General features: G+C 49.5%; 1 protein-coding gene across 1 annotated transcript; it reads left to right on the forward strand.

The window, feature by feature from the left end:
* The first annotated feature begins 2,728 nt into the window (after positions 1–2,728).
* Positions 2,729–18,890, forward strand: RAB11A (RAB11A, member RAS oncogene family). The gene is made up of 5 exons (XM_066635048.1): positions 2,729–2,821; positions 11,845–12,040; positions 12,732–12,925; positions 15,123–15,203; positions 16,863–18,890. The coding sequence occupies exons 1-5, from the start codon at positions 2,779–2,781 to the stop codon at positions 17,000–17,002; spliced, it is 654 nt and encodes a 217-aa protein (XP_066491145.1). The 5' UTR covers positions 2,729–2,778; the 3' UTR covers positions 17,003–18,890.
* Positions 18,891–18,912: the final 22 nt, after the last annotated feature.

An 18,912-nucleotide genomic window follows, 5' to 3' on the forward strand; every position in this document is an offset into this window, starting at 1 on the left:
ACCAGGTTGTTGACAATTGACAAGGCACACCATGCTTCCAGTGGGGCTCACACCTCCCATTGGCCCTGTTAATAAATGACCTTCCCCCAAATTCCTGTGGCACACTTGAGGACCACTCGTGGCACACCAGTGTTGAAAATGGCTGCTCTAGTGGCTGCAGCTGTGCAGCACAGCCACTGCTCCACGGGTGTCAAACACAAGGCTCGGGGTGGGATGCAGTCCACTGAAGCTTTATACCTTTGTACTTAGCAGGATGAGCAGTGCTGAGGTGTTACTGCTGAAAGGGCAGCTGACATGAAAACTGGGCTCTCCCATATCTTGAAATACAATCAAGATTTGCATATTTTCTCTTCTGTCATTTGTAGCTAATGAGTCCCTAAGTGAGAAAAAGTGCTTATTTCTGGTCATGACCTGTTTAATGACATCACTTCCTGCCTAATGACTTCACCTCTGGCCCTCAGCAGGCTCAATGAATGCTATTCATAGGCATGAAACAAATTTGACAACCCTGGGCTAGGTTTTAACCCCATGCTTGCCTGCCAGAGGACAGGGCCTCTGTTGACACCACACATCCTTGAGGAATCTTGCACATTTTCATTAATAATAAATAATAATAACTTTATTTTTACCCCGCCTTTCTCCCCGAAGGGACTCAAGGCAGCTTACAACAGGTTAAAACAGATTAAAAAGATAATTTAAAACAGATAAAAGCATATTAACACATATCATAAAAACAGCAGTCAGATAAAAAGCAGTCAGGTAAAAAGAGCATAGAACAGCAAATCATAAAAGAATCAGGCCTGTAAAAATTATTAAAAGATGTTGAAAAGATGTTTAAAAGGCTGAGAACTCAGAAGGCTTGTTTAAACAGAAGGGTCTTCAGGCCTCGCCGAAAAGTCTCAAGAGAGGGAGCCATTCTTAAGTCATCTATCTATGTTGGCAACCTTCAGTCTCGAAAGACTATGGTATCGCGCTCTGAAAGGTGGTTCTGGAACAGCATCTAGTGTGGCTGAAAAGGCCAATTTGGGAGTGACAATCCTTTCCACACTGGGAGCAAGTGCAGTCTGTCCCTGGTCTGTCTCCCTGGCTATGGGCCTTCCTTCTTTGCCTCTTAGCCTCAGACTGTTGGCCAAGTGTATCTTCAAACTGGGAAAGGTCATGCTGCACAGCCTGCCTCCAAGTGGGCCGCTCAGAGGCCAGGGTTTCCCACCTGTTGAGGTCCACTCCTAAGGCCTTCAGATCCCTCTTGCAAATGTCCTTGTATCGCAGCTGTGGTCTACATGTAGGGCGCTTTCCTTGCACGAGTTCTCCATAGAGGAGATCCTTTGGGATCCATCCATCATCCATTCTCACGACATGACCGAGCCAACGCAGGGGAAGGGAATTCCATAGCATTGGTGCCACTACTGAGAAGGCCCTATTTCTTGCCGCCACCCCATGTACCTCCCTAGGCGGCGGCACTTGTAGAAAGTCCTTCTCTGATGACCTAAGAGGATGAGCAGGATTGTACGGAAGTAGGTGATCTCTAAGATATCCTGTATCTCTAAGATACACATTACAACTGTATATATATATACCAGCCAGACAGAGGTGTGTGTGTGTGTGTGCGCGTATGCATAAAGGTGTATATATGTGTGCATATTTTACTGAACATGAATGGCCCCTGCAAATGAGAAGGAATGTGCTGATCCCTGGAGAGGGGGAAAAATGCACCCCTTTAAAATACTGTTGAAGAGATTTTTATCTCAACAAGATGAGAAGGGCCCTTTAAATCAAAGGAAAACTGTCCTTTACAATAGTCAGAAAGAGGGAAGCCAGCTGGCAATCCATCCATCATTCTCTCTCCAAGTGACCCCCTCCCTTCCCCCTGAACACATGAAAGAGAGATAATCCTTTCTAAGGGTCTGGAGAGAGACTGATTGCTGGATTGTCGTCTAACATCCCAGTCCTAGGCATATCTACTCAGAAGTAAGTCCCATTAGAGTCAATGGGGCTTGCTCCCAGGACAGTGTGGATAGGATTGGGCTGTCTATGACTCTATCTTAACATCACAAAGATCAGCAAGGCTGTTTTTAAATCAGCAGAACAGAGACTTTGTTTTTTCAATTGATTTGCTATGGTGTGATTTTTGCCATCCACATGAGTCCTGGGAAGGGAACCGTTAAGAATAATGAAACTCAACCTCTGTGTGTGTGTGTGTGTGTGTACATATACATGTGTAGAGAGAGAGAAGGAAGGAGGGAGGGAGGGATGGACGGACATGTAGTGGGTGGGGAGACAGGTGAGACAGAGCCTCCCCACCAGAGTCCTTTGCCGCCACCATGGGAGGTGCTGAAGTGCTTTTTGAAGGACTGCGGTGGGGAGGCTCTGCCTCACCTGCCTTACTTCCCTCACATGTCCCTTGTGTTTGTGTGCTCAGTCCCCAGGTGTGGCCTGCACAGTCTGACGCTCTGCCTGCCACTCGGAAGCAAGTCCTCTTCCAGTCAATGGAGCTGCTCCTAGGAAACTGCGCCTAGAGCTGCAGCCAGTCCCCCGAGCCAAAGTCTAAAAAAAAAACCTCTGAGAGCCCGGAAGTCGGGCTTGGACACGCGTGTGTGACTCTAGCCTCTTTCCCGCGCCTAGTGTAGGGGCTGCGGAAGCGGCGGCTCCCGGGCGGAAGCCGGCGTTCCCGGAAGCGGCGGCGATTGGCTGGCGGGGCGGGGCGGGGCGGGGCTGCCGGCGTTCGCAGAGCTGAGCAGGGAGGGGCTGCGTCGCTTCCTTGTTGCCCAGAGCGCCGCGATGGGGGGGTCCCGCGACGACGAGTACGACTATCTCTTCAAAGGTGCGCCCCCGCGCCGGACCTGGGGGGGCGGCGGGGGGCGGCCGCTCCGGGGGCCCCACGGGCGGCGCTGGACGCGGACACAGAGAGAGACACACCCGGCAGCGGGGAGCCGGCCTGGCGGCGGGTCCGGGCGCCCCGCCCCGGCACAGCGCAGGCCGAGCAGCTGCGCAGCTGCCCGCGAGTCGTAGAGCTCGCTGAGCAGAGGGCGGGGGGCGCCGGCGGTGCTCGGAGGTCTGAGGCGCTGCTGGCTGCGGGGAGGCCTCCACCCAACAGCCCCCTTCCAGCCCCAAGCCCGGCACTGCGGCGCTCTCGGCTTCCTCCCCACCCCAGTGACCCTCCCAGAACACCCCTGCGAGGTGGGCTGGCGCTGGCCGTCTTTGGAGGCTGGAACTACTCGGCGTGTGGTCGGTCTGTGGAACTCCCTGCCACAGGATGTGGTGACGGCATCTGGCCTGGAGGTCCAAGGAGGGGTTTTGTGAGTCCTTAGAATGACAAATCAGGCCCCTTTCTTCCCCCATGTCTAACCCAGATCAGCTTCCTCGTCAGCTTTCCTTCCTTGAAAGAAAATATCTCTTTACTCAGCGTGTGGTTGGTCTGTGCAACTCCTTGCAACAGGATGTGGTGATGGCGTCTGGCCTGGATGCCTTTAAAAGGGGGTTGGACAAGTTTCTGGAGGAAAAATCCATTCCGGGTTACAAGCCATGATGTGTATGTGCAACCTCCTCATTTTAGAAATGGGCTATGTCAGATGCAAGGGAGGGCAGCAGGATGCAGGTCTCTTGTTACCAGGTGTGCTCCGTGGGGCATTTGGTGGGCCACTGTGAGATACAGGAAGCTGGACTATGGCCTGATCCAGTGGGGCTGCTCTTATGTTCTTATAGAAAATATTTCTTTACTCAGCGTGTGGTTGGTCTGTGGAACTCCTTGCCACAGGATGTGGTGACGGCATGGCCTGGATGCCTTTAAAAGGGGATTGGACAAGTTTCAGGAAGCTGGACTAGATATGGCCTGATCCAGTGGGGCTGTTCTTATGTTGTTATGGTTGTTGTAGGGAAGTGTGTTGGGCTTAGAAAGCAGAGCGTGTGGCCTTCTCAGCACTTCCGTGTCAGCTAATCCGGAGTCTGTGCTCCAGCCAGACGTGTTTTGCAGGGTCTGACAACGGCCCACCTTTGTTCCACTTTCTTTGAAAGCATCCAGGCAACCAACAGGCGCTGGGAGGCTGCCCAGGAGCGCTGGCAGCCTCCTGTTCCGTTGCCTGATGGAAAGGGCAAAACTGGGCATGGGCAGGTTGGGCAACGGCCAGCAGAACACAATCCGCGGCACCTGAAATTGACCAGCGCTTCACTGGTGGGTCCGCTTCACTGGTGGGTCGCAGCCTGGCTCTAAGTGTAGCAGTGAACGTGCGGAAGACAGAGACTGAGTGGCAAGGAGGATCTTATACTTGAGAGCAACTTCCCTCTCATCAACCTTATTTGGAGCCTTCTGAGAGAAAGTGCTGGAACACACTGTTTCCTAGGTAGTGAAAGCTGGTTGGTCAGGTTGTGTGTGTGGGAGAGAATGAATGAATTCATTGGGTGTCTGAGCAGCATAAGCCTCATAGATAAAGGTTGTGGGAAGAGCCCTGCTGGGTCAGACCAAAAGGATCTTCTCCACCCAACATGGCATGTGGGCAGCAGCCCTTCCCTGAGTGTCCCAAGATGTGGTATTTGGAGATTAAGAGGCTCTGTTTAACTATCTTGGCTAATAACAGTCTCAGAAAGGAGGCACCTGCCTCACTGCAAAAGGAGGAATGTGACAGTGACTTGAATAGCCACCCTAGAGGGTAGATCAGAAAAGACCCCTTCTGTCCCCCATGCCAGACCCTGCATCTTTCAGCTGGATCTCCTGGTGCACCTCTTCTTGCTCCAACCCACCTTCCCAGTTGGCATACATAAGCCTTTGTGGGGTCTTTGTGTGTGTGTGTGTTTTGAACTGGGGAGAGGCATAAACAGGAGCTGCTATCAAATGCTGAAAGGGAGTCAAAGTTGCCATGAGGCATGGGGGGGAATGGGGCATGGGAGGAGGGTAGTGATGTCAGCTGCTTGATGGTTGTAAATCTGACCTCTTTCCTTGCAGAAGATGGTATCTGCAAGCAAATTGCTTTCCCTTTTTTTCTTCTCATCGCTTCCTTTTTTTTCCTGGTCTTTTTCTCCCTCCCCTCATTGCTGTTGCCTTGTTATGATAGTCAGTGCACCTACCTCCTTGGTTGAGATTTTTTAAAATAAATGTACCAGTTATGGCCTTTGGATGCCTTCAGTGGAATCCCCTCACTTGTCAGTGCTCCAGAATTCTGTTTTGAATCTAGGTTGGGCCATGTTCTGTTTCCTGCTTTATTCATGTAAAAGGAAGCTTTTGGGGTGTGTGTCTTATTTTGTTGAATATTTGCACAGTGCCTGGCACAGGTTTGACTTGGTATTGTGAGTGCAGCCTCAGGGAACTGCCGTAAAAAATAAGGCTTGTGAATGTTGTCTTGCAGGTGTCCCTTTGAACCTAGTGCAAGCACAGACCCTCTTCCTTCAGGAAGAATGGCTGCTGTCTGAGATGAACTTTGCTCTCCTTGGCTTAGAGTATTTTTTCCCCTTTTGACCTTGTGTGAAGTCTGCTGCTTCTGAAAAAGTGACCACATGTTCTTGCTTGAATGTGCAGAAAAGGAGGTGAAGGAGGGGAGAATTTTAGGCCTGCCCCCTCCTTTTTGCTCCCTGGAATAGAGGAATTGGTTGGCAAAGGAGTCTCACTCTAGTCTAGCCAGACAGCAAGTGGTTCAATGTTTAAAGGGCAGTTTTCAGTCCTGAGTGCGTGTTTGAGGATAGGAGGCAAAGGTGGGTATTAGCTGTTGAATGTTTCAGATGTTTGTATTTTTTATTTGGTCTTAGAATGCATTTTCTCTGGGATACACCAGGTTAAAAATATGCAAATCTCAACTTGGAATGTCTGTGCCTTTTGCGGGGGGCCAGCGGCGGCGGTTCTTACTTAACAAAAGGACCATGAGCTCTAGGTCCTTTTTAGAAGCGTGTTGGAAACAGCAGCTTATGTAGAAATTGCTGAATACGGAGAGCTGAGAAAGGAATTAACAGATTCCAAACAAAGATGAATGAGTCGCAGCATCAACTAGGTCGAGCTCACACTGGCCTTCTCAGAGTGGTGGTAGTAGTAGTAGTAGTAGTAGTAGGAAATGTTATTGCCCGTCCTTGCTTCACAGCTATGCCCTCCTTGAGCAGCTCTTGGAGCAAGTGGGATCTCCTGCACGCTGAGCTGTCTTCTGGTTTTGTTACAGCATAGCTGTTGCTAGCCCATTAGAGCAGCTTTCCTTCTCCTCCTCCTCCAGGAGCTGCTCACATTCTTCCCACATTGATTATTCAGCAGAGTTTTTCTGATTGTGAACAGGATGTGTGGGGAAATGACAGAATTGGTTGTCCTGCTCACAGCAGTTTTGTTATGCTAGGAGAGCTTCTGAAATCTGGAGGCTGCGCAAGGTGGTGTGCCTGATCGGAAGCATGACCCTTTTGCAAACCAGTGAAGCTCTTAGGTGTGCCAGTTTCACGTTGTAAACAACAGTGTGCCTTTGAGGCACCATCTGGATGTGTAAGGACAACCTTGGCTGCTCTGGCCATGTTTCTTTAGAGATGAAAGTGTACCCTATATGACTTTTTTCCACCAAGAGGGTTGTGTATGCTGAAGTCTGTGAGGTTGCCTGGGAGTTCTCTTCTGCATTCTGGAGAGGTAGCCGGTCTCCCTTTGCCAGTAGCTTCTGGGCTGGCAGTGCTGTAGGCACTCTAACACTTCTGAGCTAGAGCAAAAACAGACTGGCTAGCTCAGACATGCTACTCAACCTCTTTTGTTTAGGTCAGCCGTGGTTCCATGACATGTCTGATCCCATCCCTGCCTACCAGTAATGGTTGGTGTGGAGCTGACAAACCAAGATCTGAAACACCAGTTTGAAGCTGGTTTGCCAAGTGTCTTGTCTTAATTTTACACACTGCTGGCAAGTGGCAACTGTGGCCATTGCTGTGCCACTGGAGGCTGTGGAGACATGGAGAAGACAGGTATGAGCTTCTGAAGTGGAGGCTTAAGCAGATAGGAAATAGGGGCAGGCAAGTGGCTAAAGCAAGGGCTGCTTGCTGTTCAGCTGGAAGCTCAAACCATAGCGCACCTTCTCGGCTTTGCACAAGCCATGGTTTGGTGTCGGAGCCCAACCAGCCAGAGTGGTTCCCACTGCATTCGCTGCAATTGTTGTATGTTTTTCCAACTCTTCTATACCACTTTTCTTTTGTGCAAACACCTGAGTGATGACCTCTCACATATATTCACATCAGAAGACTTTTCATAGTTGGGTCGACTTGCTCAGTGGTGTTCCTCCTGTCCTGCTGAGTCTGTGGAAAGCCCCCACCCACCCAAAAATGACTGCATAGCTTTTATTTGTCAGTGTTGGAGCCAGCTCATTGCTTGTTGATGTAACTCACTGCTCAGTTCCTTCTTTCTTGGTGTTTTGCCCTTGCACGCTGCCAAGTTCAGCTGATCACCCATACCCTTGACGAACTCCTTCTTCTTTAGTTGCTGAGTGGTAGATACTGGAAGAGTTGGTCTAGCTTTCAGTCCCTATGCGTTGTGTATATGGCCACCCTTATTACCTTCTTCCAAAAGCCCTTCTCCAGTTGTGATGCCGGATGTCCTTGCGGTGCCTTGAGGAGAGAACCCTTTCATGTGATTTGTAGGGACCCACCTTACCAATAATTTGGGATAAATTCTGGTGTACTTTTTTCTGATGTTACACCTTTATACCTGCCTTATACAGTAGGCACACAGAAACATTAGACTGTCTTTTAAACTATTTCCCTAATGCCACTCAGACTCTGTTTCCCCTTTTTAAATTTAAAATGTGTACTAAATTGCAGTAAAATGGAATAAGAGTCTATTCTGCCATCATAAGGAGAACTGCTTCTGAAATACTGGGATTTCTACCACACCTTCTGTGCACCAGCTTATGCCCTACTTGTACGACTGTGACATTTTTACTACGTGAAGGACTGTATGTCCTTTGCTAGGACTCTCCCTTTTTCACAAGCCGTTTCACATGGGAATAAAATAAGGGTATGATTCGGGGCCAAGGTGATTTATGAAGCTTGATGTTATCCTTTAGCCACATAGCCTGGCCTGGCAAGGACTTGATGATGCCTCTGCCTGCCTTTGGTGGTCTTGGGCAGCAAAGCCAGGTAGAGTGTGCAGGCCCCAAAAGGCTGGTAGCTGTGGCAGCCCTTTGCTTGGCAGGCCCACATTTGGGCCATAGGATCAGCCCTGCTCTATGCAAACCAAACTCCATCTAGTTCCGTCTATGGTAGCAAACCAGACACTGCAGTGGGAAGTCTGCAAGAGTCCTTGGGAAGTAGCACCATCAAACGTGTGGTGGGAAGCGATGGGAAGTTTCCTGGAGGCCTCGCTAGAAGGAAAGTGGGCTTCCTCTTACGGATGCAGATGCTCGCAAGAGACAAGCATTTCTCTTTATTGCCATTCCTTGCCTCCCCAAAGGAAAAGGAAATGTCCAGCCTCTAGCAAGGGAAGTGCATGTGGCATTCTGTGCCTGATGGCTTGGTAGGAGGAGGCTGCCATCTGTACCTCTTCCCCCATTTCTGGTCCAAAGATTCCACAGACTGTATGGAGCAGCATTTTGCAGACACAGTTGGTGCCTGACATGTCATCAAAGGGTGCTGATATTTGCAGCCTTTCTCTGGATAAACAGGAATGCCAGGACCCAAGACAAGATGGTACCTGGTCCTCGATCTCCTGGTTCCCCCTTTGCCAGCAAGCTGTGTGCCTGCTGCTGGAGCTCAGCGGAGAGCTGATGTCAGTGGAGAGAGCTTGAATCTGGGCTGTATAGTTTGTGACCCTGTGCAGTGGCCTGTCAGGGGCTTGAGAATTCTCTGTCCCCCCCCTTTTCTCCTTTTTTGCTTGTCCAAGCAAGGGCTTGAAGCTTCATCAAGCCCCTGGTGGATGGACTGCTGCCTTCGGTTTCAGATCAACACATTTGTATGGCCTGGTGTGAACAGAAGGCCTGCACCTCTGACTCTGCTGGCTCCCTGGCCTCAGACTGCAGGTCACCCTCTACCTGATCTCGGCAACCCGTGAACATCAACGGTTAGCTTGGCTGTGCTTCAGTGCTGTGTATCTTGTCGGCAGTTTGGCTCCTGCTGCTTTGCTGAGTTGGCTGAAAGGAAGGCAGGCAGGCGGCTCTTGCCTTCCGGAACAACCCTGCCTCCAAGGTTGTTCTTGAGCTGAGCATACACTTTAACTTGTGTCATGAGAATGGAGGTGGCTGAAAGCTGACCAAATTTGAGTATGGGATGCTTCAGTTGTTGTTGGCATCCTTCAGTCTCGGAAGACCACGGTGTCACGCTCTGAATGGTCGCTCTGGAACAGAGTGTCCTCTCCAGTGCGTGAAGCCTGGGTAAAGTAGGTATGGAGAATAGGCTGTTACCCATGCAGCAAATCCCCCCTCTCCACGGCGCTGAAATGGCCCAATGGAAAGGCAGAGGCCAATACGGTTGGTTCCAGCGGCGTTGCAGGAGTTGCCAGAACGTGACTGTGTTCAGCCATGAACTGCCTCAGGGACTCCGGCTCTGGATTTTGCCTCGAGGTTGACTCCTGAAGCCTTTTCCACAACTGGATGTAGCCACAAGGCAGTGGAGGTTTGGGATCAGAGTTTTCCTTCTCTCAGATGAGCTGCATTCCCAGGTTAACAAGTTCCATCTACCCAGTGGCTGTTTAGTCACCTCTTACGACAAGTACAGCTAAACTGAGGGCCTATTCTTATCCCCAGCCCCCAGGGGAAGGGATGCTTCAGTGCAGTGGCGTAAATACGGGGGGGGGGGAGCGTTGTGCTGTGTAGCAGCCCTTCCACTGGCTGTTGGAGCCATTCTGGTCAATGATGGACTTGCAGGAGCACAGAGCTTCCAAAATGGTTATCTGGATGCGCTTGGGGGTGATCCTGCAATGTGCCTGGCAGTTGATTTGGAAGAATATCTCCAGCTCTTCAACAACTGCAAATTTGGAAAACAAAACCATGATTGAGAGACATTACAGGTGGCATTTTGACACCACCTAAATGGAAAACTGTACATAAGCGGCAGTGCTGGTGTTGGAACTGGAGAAGCTCTTGTGCTGACTTCCTGTATTTTCTGGAAATGAGAAAATAAAAAACTGAAAACTGTCTTCTAGTATGTTGGGCAAATTGCTTGATGTATAATTCCTGAGGGCCTCAGAATGCTTATCTACATGGGGTGGTTGATGTAGAAATCATAATGAATGCATTGATGTCTTTGGCTTCTTTCTGGAAGAAGCCAGTTTTGTCCCCTGTATCAGCAGACTTTGTGGAATCGAGGTTATTGCAGTGGCCATAATAAACACATTGGCTAGAAGTTCAATAAGGCATTGTGATGCTAAATAAGTTTATGCAAAGGTGGCCAATGTTTGCATTATTTTGGAATGATGAACTTCAGATAGCTGCCCTGATGCACTCTTCTGTGATGTTTGGGGATAAATACTTCGTTTTGATCTCTTTCAGTCCTGTATGGGTGGGAGGGGCAAAAAGTAACCCCAGAAGTGGCCCTGAAGGAACTTATTTCTCTCCTCATCACCTCAATGCTTTCTGTGCCAGCAGTGTTCCCTCTTGGGCGCACAGCCAAGTGGCTGTGTACCTCTCAAGCTCCATACAGTGCAGAGCTCAGCAACCTGCAAGTTTGGCAGTATCGTGGTGATGTCATTGCCAAATGGCTGGCAATGGAGTTGTGACAAGTTATGATGGTGCCCAGCTGCAGAAGGGGCCTATGCCTCAGCGTGGACACCTTAGAGCAGGGGTGTCAAACATAAGTCCCGCAGTTGTCCCGTTCAAATTTTCCAACTCCCTTCGAATGCCCACTTTTGGGCTAATTAACACCCTCCTTTTCCAAGAACAGCAGCTGTGGTGTGCAAAGAAATGAACAGAACTCCTTATCAGTTGAGCAGTTAACAAGAATTTATTGCTACAAACACATACACTCCCTGCAAGTCCTCTTGTCCAGAGGCTTTCCCTCCCTAAAACTCCACTTAACTCAGTGGGTAAAGGTCTGAAGCCTCCAGTCCAAGTCCACGGTCTAATCTCCAAAGCACAGTCCAGTCTTCCCAATTCAGTCTTCTGCAGCAGTCCCTCCTCTCCAGCAGAGTGTCTCCTCCAGCAGGGTCCTGGCAGTCCTCTCTTCTGTGTCTTCCAGCAGAGTCCTGGCAGTCCCCTTCTCCCGTAGGTCTGGGTCAAGTAGCTCTGTCTGGTCAGGTAGTCTCTCCCTGTGGGTCAGGGTAGCTCTGGGCCAGGTTCCCTCTGGTCAGGTAGTTCTGGGCTCCTTCTCAAGCTGCCTTTTATCCTTGTAGCCCCTTGTTAAGTCCAAGATGCAACTCAGCTGTGAGCTATCCCTTTAGTCCATGTCCATTCAAAGTCCCATCAAGGTCAAATTAAACTCAGGTGTCCATCCAGGACTCCATTGGCCTTGATTGGTTACAGCTGTGGAGCCAGCCCTGCCCTGTCAGAAGAGAAAATGTGCAAATCTTGCTCATATTTTCAAGACATTGGACTCTCCTAGCATGATAATTGGGTTCTCCTATGTCTTGAAAATATGAGCAAGATTTGCACATTTTCTCTTCTGACATTTGTAGCTACCGAGTTCTTATGTGAGAGCAAAGTGCTTATTTCAAAGTGCTTAACCCATTTCTACCCAGCCCACAGGTGTACACTGAGCAGAAATGGCTTAGTGATGTGACGTCACTTCTTGCTTAATGATGTCACTTCCGGCCCTCAGCAGGCAGCATGAATGAAATCTTTGGCTCTTTGTATGAAATAAGTTTTGACACCCTTGCCTTAGAGGATTCAGATCTTCCCAGTTTCTTTAAATTAAAACAGGTGGCTTTGTTCACAAAGATGTGGTGTTTCTGCTTTTGATTATGCCCCCTTATTGTCTCTCTAGTTGTCCTCATTGGTGATTCTGGAGTCGGCAAGAGCAACCTTCTCTCCCGCTTCACTCGCAACGAGTTCAACCTGGAAAGCAAAAGCACCATTGGTGTGGAATTTGCGACACGAAGCATTCAGGTGGACGGCAAGACAATAAAGGCACAGATATGGGATACAGCAGGGCAGGAGCGATACCGGGCAATCACTTCAGCGTAAGTGAGCTGTTATAAGAGACCCTTGTCTGCCCAGTGTCAGGTCTTGGCTGACGGCGTGCAAACACACACATTGCATTCTCTCTCTCTCTCTCTCTCTCTCTCTCTCTCACACACACACACACACACACACACACACACACACACACACACCCTTTCTGTTTGCAGAGAAGCATGATTGAACAGGGAAACTTGTGTCTGTGTAGGGCCCAGTTTCATATTAACAACTGAACATCATGGTCCTGGAGATCAACTAAAAGTGCAACTCTTAAGCATTTCCACAATCCAAAATGAGATTTTCCCATGCCTGATTCACAACTGTGGAATTCCCTATCCTTGGAGCATTGTAGATACCACAGTGCTGGCTTTTTGTTTTTTTAAAGTAGACCTCTTTATTTGGGGGCACATTTGCAGATGTCAGACATAAAGCATATCCTTGTGTGTTTTTGTTAAAGGTTCTCACCAGCCCTGAGTCCTTGGTGTTAGGACTGCTTATAGAACAAATCAATGACACAGTGAGAAACTTTGAGTTGAGGCCAAACATAAGTCTTGGGTAGTGGATTCTTGGCTGTCAAGGTGATCCCACTTGCAACTGATTGGAAGTAGGGCTGGGCTGTCTCACAGTGGCATTCCCACCACTCTGGATGGCTGCATGGAGGGAGCTCACTTGGATGTGTGCTTTTGCTTGTAGCTATTACCGCGGAGCTGTGGGGGCCTTGCTGGTGTACGACATTGCCAAGCATCTCACCTATGAGAACGTTGAGCGGTGGCTGAAGGAGCTGCGGGACCACGCAGACAGCAACATTGTCATCATGCTTGTGGGCAACAAGAGCGACTTGCGCCACCTGCGGGCCGTCCCCACAGATGAGGCACGGGCATTTGCAGGTCAGTGGGTTGGGTGCCAGATGTGTGGCTGACTAAGATCCTTGGCTGAACACACAACTGCATGCTGCTGCCTCTTGGAAGCCTGTGGTCAAAGGTTAAACTGTGTTGGCTGAAGTTTGGAGGTACCGTAGAGCTGGCAGAGCTTGTCTTTCTGCTGCTGCGGCTTCTTCCCCATCACCTGCTAATCAGTGGGTCACCTGTTCCCAGGTATTCATGTTGGGGGAAAGAAAGCGAGCGAGAGCTGATGCATTATCTAGGCAGCTCACTTTATTCTGTACCCATTCTTTATACCATGCTACACTAGCAAGTAGGGCTGAATGTTGTCCTTTGAAAACCAAACCCACTCACCCACCCACCTGCTCTGTTGCCCTAGCTCTCATTAGGGTCTTTCCAGGTAGGGGTGGGCCACCATTTAGTCACAGAGCACAGAGCTTTGGCTGCAACAGATCCCACATTCAATCCTTAACACCTCCAGTTGAAGGGATTTTGTAGCAGGGCTCGGAAAGCCCTATTAACTCAGTGATGGTCTGACTCTGTATCGTCCTGTTTCATGTGTTCAGAATATTTTCCTTTCTAGCTTTTGGCAAGACACAGTGCAGTCAGGGGTTGTGTGTGCCTTCTGCCACTACTGTTTCTGGTTGGCTGCCTCTGATTCTGGCCTGTGGCACCAGCTTGATTTGTTGGTTCTTGTAGCCTTTTCTGTTTTGACAGGTGCCCTCTGTGGGTGCGTTTTCAGTGATGTATATTCAGCCGGGGGAGGGAGTAGGGGCAGTAATCTAAACAGTGCTCAGGCCTTTTATAATTAAATAAGAGAGTGTTCTCTCTCACCCCAAAGGTCTTACACAATTAAAATGTGGTGGTGTCTGCTCTGACCTCTAGTTGTCAACCTGTTCATAAATCTGAAAGATTTTCAGGCCAAGTTTGTCCCATTTGCAGTGTGGCTCTGAATTCTTTGCACTAATTGTGATTAAAAAATTTTTGATTTATGCCACTTGTCACCAGGAGCGGAAGGGAAAGGTGGTTAATGCTTTGCTGGTTGCAGTACTTCCCCCCCCCCCTTTGGTATGTGCCTGTAGGATGTAGTGAGGCTATACTGGGAAAACCTTGAGCTGCAGTCAGCTTTGTCTAGAATGCACAGGCTGTCCTCAGGAGATTATTAAAAGCCCTTGTTTGTTTGTATGATGGGAAAGGGCTCCATGCAGCCAAACAATTGAAGGCATTGACTTTGTTACATAATGTGAAGCATTTCAGCATTGCCAGTTAGTGGACGCAGACGACCAAAAGGAGCAAACTCTGTTCTCACCCTTCGCAGTTTGGCCACCCCAGACGCTGGCCGCACACGTGTTAAGCTCCTGTGAGCCAAGCTACTGATCGGAGTTGTGGAACCCCATCTTGGTCTTCAGCAGCTCTCTGGCATCCAAAACTGTGTTTGGATTGCCCAATGCATGGATCAAGTGTTGTGTGATGAGCAGGGGGTTGGGAGGAGGCAGCTGTCCGTGCGTGCCGCCCGCCTGGGCTATTCTAAGAGAAGGGTACAAGCTTTCTTTTGGGTTCTGCCTGGATAGAATCCTTGTTGGGAAGGGCTGAATAAAAAAGGGGTAATTGTTCATAAGCTGATAATCAAGGGGGTGTCCATATTGACTGTATATACAAGCACGCAAAACTGCCCTTATCCATCTGGCTTAGTACTCTTGACGTACACAGGTTCATCTTGTGTTCCTACTGCTTGGCAACCAGTCCTTTGCCCCAGGTCCAGAAAATGGAACCTTTTTTTGTGGAGTCTGTAAAGCTGCTAAAAGGGAGAGGCAGACAGGGGCCAAACTCTGCTGCTCAGCATGCAAATAGCATGCAAAGTGCCGTTGATTTAAAATCAAAATTGAAGGGCACTAATGGCGGAGAAGGCTTGTTCCGTAATGGCAGAGGACAGGACAGGAAACGTGAGGTGCTTGACTTTAGAGACATGTGGTTGATGTGCCTTGAGAGGGGGCCCTTTCAGGCCTAGGAAGCAGCCTGGCTGAGGGCACAATATGGAAACAAGACGCAGTTCCTGGTCCTTGTGACTGTGAGGACATGTCAGCAGCGTGGCCTCTGCCGTGAGCCGAAGTGGCTGAATCCACGTGTGCTCTCTTGGGCTGCCAGAATCTCCAGTAGGCTCTCGCTCTCTCCCCCTCTGAGTGGTTTCTCCTCTTTTTCGCAGAAAAGAACGGCCTGTCGTTTATTGAGACCTCCGCTCTGGACTCAACAAACGTGGAAGCTGCTTTCCAGACGATTCTGACAGGTGAGTGGGCTTGGGCAACTCTGGATGAGGGTCTTTTCAACAGCTCATTCCCAAGTGAGGGAACACCTATCAGTGCTTCGGCAGAGAGTGTATGGGAGAGAGCCTCCGACTGTCAAGCTCTTGCAGCTTGACTTGCTTTTTCAGGCGACTGGCTCAAGTTCTTTGGACTTTCTAGTTGCAGATTCCAGGTTCCCTCAGTGCAGTTCTTAAAAGTGCAGAGTGATGGATAGCTGCTGATTCTGGTCATGCTGTTCCTCTTCCCAGGATGTTGCAGCCAGAATTGTCTGTCAGGCTTTTTTTTTCCAACTGCATGTGCTTCCCTGTTGCTGATAGAGGGAAGCGGCCACTCACCAGGAACACCTTCTGCCCTGAATGACTTGTTCCCTGCCCCCCAGGACAGCACACACCCTCTGCTTCCTGACTTATCACTCCAGGGTCGCTCAGTTTCCTGGTGTGGAAATGAGCAAGGACGAGCCTCTTTGTCAGCCGTTCTCCTGAGTGGGGTGCTGGGTGTGTTCTCTGTTCTTCCTCTGAATCCTGGGCTGGGGGCAGGAGGGTTCAAAAGCAGACCAGCCAGTTGTGTGCTGTGCCTTGCCATGAGGAGGTGTGCTCTCCACCACAGGCTTGCCTGCCTTTGCGTGTGTGGCTGACGGGCACCTGAGCAGCCCCTTCCCCTGGTGTTATGGAATTGCCCTAACATTCAGGCTAAAATCTCTAGTTTCCTTCTGAACCAGATTAGCTGAAATTGTGAGGTAGGGGTCAAGCTACTCCTGACCAGCACCACCCCTTCACATTCCTGGCCAGCAAGCACATACGGAATTTTGTGGGGGCAGACACAGCCGTTGTCTTGCATCCTCTCCGGAGCTAGAACAGAGTGGCACTTAGGGTGGGTGTGAAGAAGCAGTCAAGACCCACAGGAGGCAGATCAGCTCCAGGTGTCTTAGCTGTGATTGCTCTCCCCCTTCCGGTATATCCTTGGTGTTGTGATTTAGCGGGGGGGGGGGGGGAGGGAATGCAAATTCTCCTTTGGAGATGCTTTACCCCTCCTGCAGTTCCAAGTAGGGATTGGGACTGATGGTTAAACTCACTGAGGCTTGTGGCATAAACGTACCTGAAAGGACTCTCTGGGCCTGGCTGCGGATACCAGCATGAAAGCTGATGCATTTTCCTTACTTTGTGAAGTTGGCTTTCCCTCTCTTCTGACACCCTTGGAAACACTTGCCAGCTGTTGGTGTTCCTGCCCCCCATTCTTGCTCCTCAACCTGAGTTCAAGATGCATCACTCTTGTGACTGGCCTCCTGCCCTTTGAGCTGAGGCTGCAAGTGGCTTGGCCTGGAGCCAGGCAGGAACAAAAGAATGCTTGACTGTTGATGAAGGGACCGCATGTATACGGGCAGGAGGTCTGCCTTGTGGGCTGTCCCACTAATGGCCTGAAAATAAGTTGTTGGCAACCTGAAGTGATCAAGATTTCCCCCCCAGTGTGTTTCAGAAATTCTCAGCTAAAACTGACGAGGAATTGTGATTTTTATTGGGGGGGGGGCTTCTCTTCTTGATAATGCCCATAAAGATAATATATAATTTTGGCTGCCCTGGGGGGGAGGTGACTAAGGTTCTAACTTTAACTCCCTTCTATACTAACACACCTTTCCTCTCTTTCAGAGATCTATCGCATCGTGTCTCAGAAGCAAATGTCAGACAGACGTGAGAATGACATATCTCCAAGCAACAATGTGGTCCCCATCCATGTCCCCCCGACTACGGAAAACAAACCAAAGATGCAGTGTTGTCAAAATATATAGCGAGTTTCTTCTCCTCCAAATCTGTGTATATTTCCCCAGGTCTAAGATGGAGATGTTGAGTTCACACTGGTCTCTCTTCTGTTCTGTTCTCTCTCTCTCCCCCCCCCCCAGTTAATTATGTTTGTTTTCTTCTATTCTCTGATTTCTTCATGTCTTAACTCCTTTTTTCCATCCCTCTTAATTTCAGTATTACAAATCATCCATTGTTTGCATGTGGCTGCAGCATTATCAGAATGCTAGTCCTGGCAGGGCCAATGTTTAAATTCATGATGGATCCCCTTTCTAGCATGCTGGCTCATTCAGATCTAGATCTAGATGGTAACTGCTGAATTCTGGCACTCCTGAGAACATGAGCATAGAATTGACGCGGACTATCCCCGAGCCTCTTAAACCAGCCTCCCTTTGTCCGCTGTGCTAATTGGTGTCTTGTCTCATGCAATGGGTTGTGTATCGCTTGCTGATACAGTGTCCCACACTCAAAAGATGCCTGGTGGTCTGGAGCTGCAACCGTTCTGCCCCAGTAGGTAGCACTTCCCAGTTTTCTGCAGACCTCTTGCTGGGTGGAGAATCATCCAGGGCAACTCTGTGTTGTGGAGTTTGAGCTGCACATCACGTACCCCAAGGAGCTGAAGAAGCCACTTGCTCTCTCCTTTTATTGTGTCCCCAAACAGCCAACAATGCTGCCTTTGGGGAGATGGTTCGTTGGAGCAACACAGGTTGCTTTTAGAGAGACATTTATCCAATCAGATTAATGTCCTCCTGCAAGCCAGTGGGAGATTAGTTGCTCTTCACGTTGGCAACCGGGGGTGGGGGAGTTGCTTTGTGTGAATTAATGGCAGTGCAGTGTTGTGCCCCAAAAGGAGGTGTGTGTTGTGTAATGAAACAGGGAGAGAAGCATGAGCTAGTCACCCTCCGGTTTGAGTGTTTAGCTTGCAGGTCTTTGTGTGACACACGGCTGGACCTTCGGTTCACTTGGCTTCCTATCAGCAGCAATGCTTGTTCTCATTCTTAAAGGCATGGAAAACCTTGGAAGGATGTTGTGGTTCTCTCTTCTTCTGACAAGGAATGCCTTGAATACCCCTTTTGGTTTGAATACCTACCTTTGGAAAACTGGATTTGGTTCTAGTTTAGTCTAGTGCACCAACCACTGAAATCGGAGTGTGTCAGAGCAGGTTGGGATTGGATCTGGTCTGCAGATCCGGCAGAGAGGCCCGTTGTGGTACAACTCATCAGCCAGGTAATGCACGGAGCTTTGCTGCCTGCCATCACCTTCCCACTGAAGCAGAGAGCATTAAGCAGCACAGGCAGAAGTGCAACTCAGAGGTCCACCTGTTTGTGTCTCCAACAGATGTATTTCTTGGTGCCCAGCTGGATTCTCTCCTCCTGCTTCTTGGCACTAGAATGTTTAGACCAGTTTGGCAAGCAGTGGATGCCCTACTCCCAAAGGGCTATTCTGTCTACCCACATCCAGCATTCTGTGGCCTTTGGGGAAGTCAGGTTGCAATGAGGCTTCAGGTGGCAAGGGTTGGGGGCGGGGGGGAGAGGGAGGCATCTTCTCTCCAAGATGCCACCAGCCAGCCCAGAGTGTGTCCTTTCCCCCTGGTTACCCATGCCCTTGAGGGTATGCACACAGTGTCGTGTGTGTCAGCCAGCCTGTCGGTCTTGCGGTGCTCATGACGTGTGCAGCACACAGAAGGCATTGCTGTAGTCCCTTCGTCTCGTTTCTCGTTCTCATGTAATGTTGATCTGTTTCCACACGTCTCTTTTTTCTGATTCTTTTGTAAATTGCTTTGTACTGTATGCACATTCTGTACTTTAAATATTTTTTAAGATTGATTTAGAGTTATTCACTCATTGAAATTCTAATAAAGAATCACAGGGGACTGTTCAGGTGTTGCTAAGTGAGCTTT

The sequence above is a fragment of the Tiliqua scincoides genome, chromosome 8 (assembly GCF_035046505.1).
Source record: "Tiliqua scincoides isolate rTilSci1 chromosome 8, rTilSci1.hap2, whole genome shotgun sequence".
NCBI classification, from domain to species: Eukaryota; Metazoa; Chordata; class Lepidosauria; order Squamata; family Scincidae; genus Tiliqua; species Tiliqua scincoides.

Excerpts from the sequence above, each read along its gene's own strand:
- RAB11A (XM_066635048.1), top strand. The coding sequence starts at position 2,779 with ATGGGGGGGTCCCGCGACGACGAGTACGACTATCTCTTCAAAG. Across the intron at positions 12,926-15,122 it reads TGAGGCACGGGCATTTGCAG|AAAAGAACGGCCTGTCGTTT; the intron begins GTCAGTGGGTTG and ends TCTTTTTCGCAG. Across the intron at positions 15,204-16,862 it reads TTTCCAGACGATTCTGACAG|AGATCTATCGCATCGTGTCT; the intron begins GTGAGTGGGCTT and ends CCTCTCTTTCAG.